Raw genomic sequence first — 11,264 nt, 5'->3', positions numbered from 1 at the left:
GATTTTAATATCACTATTGATATCAATTTTAATATTAATATCGATATCGATATCGATATAGATATCAATATTAATATTAAATATCGATATTATGATCGATATCGATATCGATATTAAAATTGATATAAATATCGGTATTATGATCGATATCTATATCGATATCGATATCGATATAAAAATTGATGGTTATATCGATATCGATATTAAAACCGATGTCAATATCGATATCGATATTAAAATCGATATTATTATCGATATCGATATCAATATCAATTTTTATATCGATATTAAAATCGATGTCAATATCGATATCAATATCGATATTAAAATTGATATCAATATTGATATTAAAATCGATCGAATCGAGATATTTATCGATAGTTATTATTTTTATCGATATTCACATTGATATCGATATTGATATCGATATCGATATAATATGATATTAAAACCGATGTCAATATCGATATCGATATCAATATCGATATTATGATTTATATCTATATCGATATCGATATTGATATTGACATCGATTTTAATATCGATATAAAAATTGATATTGATATCGATATCGATAATAATATCGATTTTAATATCGATATCGATATTGACATCGGTTTTAATATCGATATCGATATAACCATCAATTTTTATATCGATATCGATATCGATCATACAGTGGCGTGCATAGGGTTTTCGGTCAGGGTATGCATAAAAAAAAATAGGTACTGAACATGCTATTTTGATGTTACTGTATAATTTTATTTGTGAGTAGGTACCTAACCTAACATTGTTTGTGATACCCATGTAGATCTTCTCATCATCTCCTATTTCCAATAGGTATAGTAAGCTCTGAGACGAGCGACTAGCGAGTTTTTAAAATTGTCTGCCATTGCGGCAATTACATTAAATAATGTTTTTTAGTGTAAACAATAAACAAACATAGGTATTATTATAAATAAATAATGAAACAAAACATTGATCACTGCTATTCGCCTGTTTCTGTAAGTAAGTCAGAGCTCTTTTTACGTGCCGCTCCTTGTAGGTGCATTCCTTCCTTTACGAATAATCTCAATTAAACGTTAGTTAAGAATTAGCTCTAAACTTACCTACATTTTCCAAGCACACTGAACCATCAGATCACACGCCGAATATAAGAACTTTCTTACACTAAGAATATTCCTCACAATCATTTACAAACAGTACACTGTCACAAAGGTTAATGTTAACAATAATAATTGTAACTATTTACAAACAACCGTACAGCAAACGAAAAAAACAGTAATTAATTCTAATTCGGTGAATATAAGTTGTTATGACAGAAGGTAAAAGGTAAACAATAATGGCGCTGAGCGATCGCCAGCGATAATGAGAATATCATAGTCAAAACATGTCCGTAATATTTTCTTAGTACACAAATGCTATTAAAAGTTGTCATTTGAAGAATATTACTTCATCAGTTACCAATGGCACCTGGTATACGTTAATAATTTATTTAACATAATTCGGCCACTTTTAATATGGTTGTTTTAATATACTTTTTGAACAAATTAGGTACTTATAAATTTCTAAAGAACTTGAATGTAATAAAATTCATTGATAAATTTTTTAACTACAAAAAAGAATTATTGCCGTTTAAAACAATAACAAACAAAGCAAATTACTTGTGCTTATAAAAAAACAAAGCATACATTTGTATTTCAAATTTCCGTAAGCAGTGCTTTTAAGATTTGCACACAAGCGAAACCCCTATACTGGAAACCTAGAAAACTCGCACACATAGAAAGAGCCAAATATTGTGTAAGCACGCACGCGATTATATCACTACACACCAGAACTTCCTTATGTGCTGGTGCACACAAGTAACGACAGATGCATTCAATCGCCGTGCTTCTATGGAGACCGCGGCGGCGCAGCGCATTAATTCGAGCGACGAATAAACGATTTGCCCGGCAATAGATACTTAATCGTGAAAACCCCAGCTAATTTTATGAGATTTAAATTATATTTAAAGCGTTATTTTTTATTTAGGGATACTGTTTACAACTCAAAATTAAAATATAGTCGAAATATTATGCAGTTTGTCTATTTTAGTTCTAAACCATGACACGGGACTTGTTCATTGATTTACATAGAAGTGCGGCCGGTTTTAACTAGATGGCGCTTTTATAGTTTTCTATAAATTGTTGAATTTTTTTTCAATCTTTAAATTTTAAGTCGTCCTTATGGTCTGAGAGGCCCTGAGGTCAGGGTATGCACTGCTTATTTGCATCTATGAGATGCACGCCACTGCGATCATAATACCGATATTTATATCAATTTTAATATCGATATTTATATCTATTTTTAATAAATATCGATATCTATATCGATATAATATGATATTAATATCGATATCGATATCGATATTTATTAAAAATAGATATAAATATCGATATTATGATCGATATCTATATCGATATCGATATCGATATCGATCATAATATCGATATTTATATCTATATCGATATCGATATCGATATCGATCATAATATCGATATTTATATCTATTTTTAATAAATATCGATATCGATATCGATATTAATATCATATTATATCGATATAGATATCGATATCAATATTGATTAAAAATAGATATAAATATCGATATTATGATCGTTATCGATAACGATAAAAATTGAAAATGTAAAAATATCGATATTTATATCAATATTGATATCGATATCGATATAATATCGATAAAAATAAAAACTATGGATAAATTTTTCGATTTGATCGATTTTAATATCAATATTGATATCAATTTTAATATCGATGTTGATATCGATATTGACATCGGTTTTAATATCGATATCGATATAACCATCAATTTTTATATCGATATCGATATCGATGTAGATATCGATCATAATACCTAATAATTTGGTTTTAAATGAAAATAAAACTAAGTGCATAAAATTCACATTACCAAATGTTAAACATGTAAAAACCACTATACTACTTAATAATGAGGAATTGAATCCGGTGGATACAACAGTATTTCTAGGAATAATGTTAGATGCTAAACTTTAATTGGGCCCTCATGTAAATAATTTATCGAACAGGCTTAGTTCTGCTGCCTATGCAGTAAAGAAGATACGCCACCTGACAGACATAGAAACTGCTAGGCTAGTCTATTTTAGTTACTTTCACAGCATTATGTCATATGGAATTTTACTATGGGGTAATGCTGCTGATATTGGCACTATTTTCGTGCTGCAGAAGAAGGCTGTTCGTGCGATCTATAAAATGGGTCCGAGAGAGTCATTGAAGGATAAATTTAAAGATGTAAAAATAATGACTCTCTATAGCCAATACATATTTGAAAATTTAATGTATGTTCACAAAAATATATCAAAATTTAAAAGAAAATGTGACTGCAATAATTTGAACGTTAGAAGCAAAAATAAACTTGCAGTGCAGTACACTAGACTAGACAAAATAAGCAATTCATTTAAAGGAAATTGTATACAATTTTACAATAAATTACCGGTTGATATCTTGGGGATGTCACTAAAGAAGTTCAAAGTTTGTATTAAGCGAAAGCTTATAGAAAAGTCCTATTATAGTATAAAGGATTACGTAAACGATAAAAAAGCTTGGGTGTAAATAATTGCTCTAACCAGGTTGCTTCTTAACTATTTTCTAATGACAATGTGAGATGGTGATAACAAAAAGAACACCCGGCTAAGTTTGTTGTGAACTTCTTCTTAGACCAGGGCGCGATTGGAACCCTCGTAGCTTTAGTTTTAAGTTTACGATTGTAGTTATCGCCATCACTACTCACTGCTATGTACACATTTTGTATATAATAACGCATCAAAAGTGCCATCTATGTGCCTATTTGAATAAAGAAATATTTGACTTTGACTATCGATATCAATATCGATTTTTATATCAATATCAATATCGATATCGATATCGATATCAATTTTAATATCGATATTGATATTAATGTTAATATAGATGTCTATATCGATATCGATATCGATTATCGATATCGATATTAAAATCGATATTATTATCGATATTGATATCTATATTGATATCAATTTTAATATCGATATTGATATCGATATTGACATCGATTTTAATATCGATATAAAAATAAAAATATCATATAATATTGATATCGATTTCAATATCGATATCAATATCGATATCGATATCGATATAGACATCTATATTAAAATTAATATCGATATCGATATAGACATCTATATTAAAATTAATATCGATATCGATATCGATATTGATATCGTTATCGATATTGATATCAATATCAATATCAATATCGATAAAAATAATAACTATCGATGAATATCGATAGTATTATCGATATCAATATTGATATAAATATCGATATTATGATCGATGTCTAAATCGATATTGATATAGACATCGATATTAAAATTAATATCGATATTGATATAAAAATCAATATTGATATCGATAGTCAAAGTCAAATATTTCTTTATTCAAATAGGCACATAGATGGCACTTTTGATGCGTTATTATATACAAAATGTGTACATAGCAGTGAGTAGTGATGGCAATAACTACAATCGTAAACTTAAAACTAAAGCTACGAGGGTTCCAATCGCGCCCTGGTCTAAGAAGAAGTTCACAACAAACTTAGCCGGGTGTTCTTTTTGTTATCACCATCTCACATTGTCATTAGACATCGATCATAATATCGATATTTATATCAATATTGTTATCGAAATTGATATAAAAATTAAATTAAAAAAAAAAATAACTATCGATGAATATCGATATTAATATCGATATCGATTTTTATATCAATATCGATATTAATTTTAATATCGATGTCTATATCGATATCGATTTAGACATCGATCATAATATCGATATTTATATCAATATAGATATCGATATTAATATCGATATTCATCGATAGTTATTATTTTAATCGATATTGATATTGATATTGATATCGACATCGATATAATATGATATTAATATGATATTATTATTGATATCAATATCGATAACGATATCAATATCGATATCAATTTTAATTTTAATATAGATGTCTATATCAATATAGACATCGATCATAATTTCGATATTTATATCAATATTGATCATCATCATCTGTCTGCGCCTTTTCCCATCATCTGGGGTCGGCTCTCCTTGTCCGTTTCCTCCATTCAAGACGGTTTTGAGCAGTTTCCGCGTTAATATCATTTAGCTTCAGGTCATTTTGGACCGTCGTTAACCAGGTGGCGGGGGGTCTTCCGCGCCCACGCTTCGTCGTCGGTATGTCCAGGGCTACTCGTACCATGTGGTCTGCGGGTCGTCTGACAACGTGTCCGTACCAGCGCAATCGTTTTTCCTGTAATTTATGAACGATGGGAGTGATTCCATAACTACCTCTAACATACTCGTTCTTGATTTTGTCGAGGCGGGTGACGCCCGCTGACCAGCGTAACATGCGCATCTCAGTGGTGTGTAACTTTGTCCTGTGCTTTTTGGTAGCGGCCCAGCATTCCGTACCATACAGTATGGCAGGGCGGATTGCAGTTTTGTATAGTTTCCCTTTGATCTTTAGGGGCATTCTTCTGTCACACATTACGCCTGTGAGCTGTCTCCACTTATTCCAGCCAGCTGTAGTACGATAAGTCACGTCATCGTCAATTTTACTATCGTTGCTTATTATGGATCCGAGGTATTTGAATTGCTTTACTGTGGGAATACGAGTATTATTAATAAAGAATTTAATTTGGGCGGCGTCGGTTGTACCATCGAATATGCAGGACATGTGCTCAGTTTTTCCTCGGCTGATTCTAAGACCATTCTCTTCCAATGATGTTATCCAGAGATTTAATTGACTTTGTAGCTCTGCAACAGTGTCAGATATGAGCACGACATCGTCTGCGTACAAGATGTTCCAGGGTACGGGTCTTTGACAGTCTTTCGTGAGATAATCCATGTTCACATTGAATAACAAAGGACTAAGTGCGGAGCCCTGATGTACTCCGACTTCAATTGCAAACCCATCACTAGTTCCAGCGGCGCTTACCACTTGAGTGGTAACATTGTTGTACATGTCCTGTATTAGACAAATGTATTGTTCGGGAACATTTTGTGCTCTCAGCGACTGCCATATCAAATTTCTGGGAACATGGTCAAAGGCCTTTTCTAAATCTATAAAGATCATGTGTAGGTTGGACTTGTTAATCTTCGCTTTTTCAAGCATGATTCGAATGGTTTGTATAGCATCGGATGTACCTTTGCCCGTGACAAAGCCGCACTGATTGGGAGTTAACTCAACGATGTCTCTTATTCTATTATTAAGTATTCTTTCCCAAATTTTGAACGTATGCGACATAAGTTTTATGGCCCTGTAGTTATTGCAGTCCCTGACATCTCCTTTGCCCTTATAAAAAGGTACTAAAAAGCTTTGTCGCCATGAGTTCGAAATAGGCTGACCAATAACTAGTTTATTAAATAGTTCAAGCAACCAGAGTTCTCCCAGTTCTCCTAATCGCTTCCAGATCTCGGCTGGAATTTCATCAGGGCCTACGGCCTTATTGTTCTTCATTTGTCTGATTGCCTTTTTGACTTCATCTATAACAATGCATGGGACAGGACCTTGAACTGGTGTAGGCTTCGCGCTTTCATGTTTTATGGGGTGGGACACGTTTAGAAGATGCCGGTAGTATTCCACCCACCTATCTCTTATGTGAACGTCTTCTGTTAATATTCTATTGTTGGGATCTTTAATGTATTTTATCGTGCTGTAATCCTTGGTATTGTTGTTTCTCGTCTTTGCAATTTTATGTATATCAACCTCTGACTCTGCCGTCTCCAGCTTTTCATAAAAATCACGATTGGATTCGCATTTAGCAATTGCAACCTGTCGATTAGATGTTCTCTTTGCTTCCTTATATAGATATAAGTCAGTCTGATCCTCCGTGGTCTGCCATCTCTTAAAGTGCTCCTTTTTGGTCTTCACTGCTTCTTTAACAGTGTCTTGCCACCAGTGAGTTTCTTTAAAGGGGCCTTTTCTGGGCTTTGTTCGCCCTAGGTGTTTTTCGGCGTTGGTTCTACAGACAGGTTCAAACTCACCCCACATATCGTTTGCGTTGCGATCTATATTGTTCATGGAATCAAGTTTTTCAGCGACAGTTGTAGTAAGCATGTCGCCACTTGCCTCCTCTAGGCGCCTCCATCTTATTTTAGATGATATTGTTACGTTGGACTTTAGTGCTTTTGGTAACCTATAGGTTGCAACTAATGGTCGGTGTTGGGTGGTCATAGGTTCCTGGTATAACCTTGCAATCTTTATACCGTCCCAAATGGTTTTGCCTTGCAAGGCAAAAATCTATTTGTGTTGTGTGTCCGCCACTCTTGTAAGTTATGAGGTGAGTGTCTTTTTTTTTAAAGAAAGTATTAATAAGAGCAAGATCACAGTCAGAGGCGAACTGTAGAATGCGGTCACCATCACGGTTGCGGTTTCCGTATCCAAACCCGCCGTGACATCTATCGAAATAGTTATTACTCGCTCCGATATGACCATTGAGATCACCCCCGATATGAATGGCTTCTTTTGGCGGTATTTCCGTTACAAGCTTGTGTATGTCTTCCCAGAAAGAATCTTTCTCGTCCTCCGTACAGTTTGTCTGAGGTCTGAGGTGATGCTGTCACGATGTTAAAACATTGCTGATTATCCAAGGCAATCTTTACCGACATAAGCCGGTCACTTACGCGTTCGATATTGACGAGCCTGCTACTTAAATTACTGGACAGTACAATTCCAACTCCGTTCTTAGCTTCTGACCCATGGTAGAGCAGTTTATACCCATTACCTATTAATCTTGATTTTGATCCCCGCCACTTGGTCTCTTGAATACAGCATGCATCAATACGACGTCGCTGTAAGACGTCACTCAGTTCGGCACTCCTGCCCGTCATTGAGCCTACGTTCCACGTAGCCAATCGCATTGCGCATGTATTGCATGTGTTGCTCTGACCGTCGCTTAAGGGGTACGCCCTAACATTTAATCGCTCTCTCTTTGTTGTATTTTTCATTTTTGGACAAGGATAAAAAGTGGCTTTGATTTTTTTACGACCGGCTGCCGCCTGACGCCAAGGCAGTGCCTCTCGTGGAGAGTTTTGGGCGCCGCCGTTGGATCCAAAGATCTCTTCCGCCGCCATCCCTACTACACCCCTGCCTAGAAGTGTAGATCTAGTGAAGCCTGGTTATCCATTACCCAGAAGCAGCCTTCACTAGAGGGTGCCTCTAGTGAAGGCTGCCTCCGCCTGTTCCGCCGTTCCGATGATCATCATCTCCGCCTTCACAGCCGTTGAGGACTTCACCCGTATTCCTGGGCATGGGTTCCATGCTATACCCCATGGTACTGGGTCCCCGACCGAACTTAGCCACCCCACCACTCCAGCCTACTGAAGTGGGGGGGTGCCCACCCCCGCGACGTTGACGCGCCGGACGGGAAATACCCAGTGGAGGGCAGAGAAGGTGACTCTGTCCCCCCTAGGGCCGGGTTAATGCCTCCGTGTAGGCCCGGAGGCAAGGGCTATATCAATATTAATATCGATATTAAATCAATATCGATATTGATATCGATATTAAATCAACAATCAACATCGATATTGATATCGATATTAAAATTGATATAGATATTGATATAAAAATTGATATTGATATCGATATCGATAATAATATCGATCATGATATCATATTAATATTATATTATATCGATATTGATATTAAAATTGATATTAAAACCGATGTCAATATCGATATCGATATTATAATCGATATTATTATCGATATCGATATCAATATCAATTGTTATATCAATATCGATATTAATTTTAATATCGATGTCTATATCGACATCGATATCGATATTAAAACCGATGTCAATATCGATATCAATATCGATATCGATATCGATATCGATATCAATTTTAATATCGATACCAATTTTAATATCGATATTGATATTGCCATCGATTTTAATATCGATATCGATATCGATATTGACATCGGTTTTAATATCGATATCGATATTAAAATTGGTATCGATATTAAAATTGATATCGATATCGATATCGATATTGATATCGTTATCGATATAATATGATATTAATATCGATATTATGATTTATATCTATATCGATATCGATATTGATATCTTTATTGATATCGTTATCGATATTGATATCGATCATAATATCATATTAATATCATATTATATCGATATCGATATCAATATTGAAATTTAAATTGATATAAATATCGATATTATGATCGATATCGATATTAAAACCGATGTCAATATCGATATCGATAATAATATCGATCATGATATCATATTAATATCATATTATATCGATATTGATATTAAAATTGATATTAAAACCGATGTCAATATCTATATCGATATTATTATCGATATCGATATCAATATCAATTTTTATATCAATATCGATATTAATTTTAATATCGATGTCTATATCGACATCGATATCGATATTAAAACCGATGTCAATATCGATATAGATATTAAAATCGATATTATTATCGATATCGATATCAATATCGATATCAATATCGATATATTGACATCGATTTTAATATCGATATTGATATTGCCATCGATTTTAATTTCGATATCGATATCGATATTACCATAAATTTTTATATCGATATCGATATCGATATTGACATCGGTTTTAATATCGATATCGATGTCGATATAGACATCGATATTAAAATTAATATCGATATTGATATAAAAATTGATATTGATATCGATATCGATAATAATATCGATTATAATGTCGATATCGATATTGACATCGGTTCTAATATCGATATCGATATCGATATAATATGATATTGATATCGATATATCGATGTCAATATATCGATATTGAAATCGATATTGATATCGTTATCGATAACGATCATAATATCGATATTTTTATTTTCAATGTCTGGGTGTTTATATGTATATTATTATAAGTCATCTTAGTACCCATAACACAAGCTACGCTTACTTTGGGGCTAGATGGCGATGTGTGTATTGTCGTAGTATATTTATTTATAATATATTGTCATCGATAACTATAATCGTATTTGTTATTGACTTCGATATCAGTATTGATAACAAAATCGATGTTAAAATCGTTTACATTATCGATTCCCGGCTAAGTTTGTTGTAGGCATTTCTTAGACCAAGGCGTGTTTGGAACCCTCGTAGCTTTAGGTTTAAGTTGGTGAACGAAGATCATCGCCTTACAATTATATATTAAATACTAATTATCGATTATGATATTTGATTATAGTTATCGATTATGATATCGATATCGATTTTAATATCGATATCAGTCATCGATTACGGCAGCGATAACGATATTGATTGAGAAATCGATAGCGATATTGATTACGATTGTCTGGTGGAAGGCTACTGCCGTGGCTAGTAACCACCCTACTAACAAAGACGTGCCGCTAAGCGATTTAGCGTTCCGTTATGATGTCGCGTAGCAACCGATTATAACTACCATACTCCGTAACAGGATAGTTCGCTACCATCTTAGAATGTCTCTTATCTCATACCATCAGGTGAGAATGCAGTCAATGGCTAACTTGTAGTGTAATAAATACAGAAAATATAAATAAAAAAATACATATACTATGTCATAAAAAAATTATATAATATAGTTGGAACATTTCTTTCCATTTTACATCCATTTTATGCCATTAACCACAAGGGGGCGCTATCACCCACTTTAAAAAAGATTGAGCTAAGTCAAAAGCCCATGACACCTACGGTAGAAAAATATTTATTATCCCAAATGAAATACGTATAATAAACGTAAAAATAAAAACGTAACTCAAAGTGAAATTTCTCTAGTAACCCTCAGTACGAGATTTAACTTCTTCCAAGCAAGTTTTCGACTATCGAGACATTTCTATATTACAACTTATATTTTTCGAAATACGCCAAAGCAAAAAAGAACTAATGTTAATTAATATAAAGTCATAATTACTGTTTGCCGTTAGTGCAGAATTTGCAAGGTCCAATAGTTAATTCATTTTCGAGTATTGAAACACTGTTATATCGCAAAAAAAACTATCTTTTCAACTAAGAATTTCATGGTTAATCAACATTTCTTAAATATAGTTCAAAGGGTACATACTAATCCATGAAACTGGGTCGAAATATCGA

General features: G+C 33.4%; 2 protein-coding genes across 2 annotated transcripts; both read right to left on the bottom strand.

Annotated features, from left to right (window-relative positions):
* Window positions 1-5,163: 5,163 nt before the first annotated feature.
* Window positions 5,164-5,512, bottom strand: LOC120634340. Its single transcript, XM_039904853.1, has one exon. The coding sequence runs from the start codon at window positions 5,501-5,503 to the stop codon at window positions 5,177-5,179; it is 327 nt and encodes a 108-aa protein (XP_039760787.1). The 5' UTR covers window positions 5,504-5,512; the 3' UTR covers window positions 5,164-5,176.
* On the bottom strand, window positions 5,505-8,223 carry LOC120634096. Its single transcript, XM_039904489.1, has 4 exons — window positions 7,774-8,223; window positions 7,478-7,706; window positions 5,690-7,374; window positions 5,505-5,624 (listed from the first exon to the last, which is right to left on the bottom strand). The coding sequence occupies exons 1-4, from the start codon at window positions 8,221-8,223 to the stop codon at window positions 5,505-5,507; spliced, it is 2,484 nt and encodes an 827-aa protein (XP_039760423.1).
* Window positions 8,224-11,264: the final 3,041 nt, after the last annotated feature.

This window comes from Pararge aegeria, chromosome 23 (assembly GCF_905163445.1).
Source record: "Pararge aegeria chromosome 23, ilParAegt1.1, whole genome shotgun sequence".
Classification (NCBI taxonomy): Eukaryota; Metazoa; Arthropoda; class Insecta; order Lepidoptera; family Nymphalidae; genus Pararge; species Pararge aegeria.
Note: the sequence above shows the minus strand (reverse complement) of the source record. Positions and strands in the feature narration are given on the sequence as shown.

Bases quoted from the DNA above. Each gene is read 5' to 3' on its own strand.
- LOC120634340 (XM_039904853.1), bottom strand. From the start codon at position 5,503: ATGCGCATGTTACGCTGGTCAGCGGGCGTCACCCGCCTCGACAAAATC.
- LOC120634096 (XM_039904489.1), bottom strand. From the start codon at position 8,223: ATGGCGGCGGAAGAGATCTTTGGATCCAACGGCGGCGCCCAAAACTCT. The intron at 7,707-7,773 runs GTAAGTGACCGG...ACATCGTGACAG, and splicing joins GGCTCGTCAATATCGAACGC to CATCACCTCAGACCTCAGAC. The intron at 7,375-7,477 runs GTGATCTTGCTC...TTGCCTTGCAAG, and splicing joins TCTACAGTTCGCCTCTGACT to GCAAAACCATTTGGGACGGT.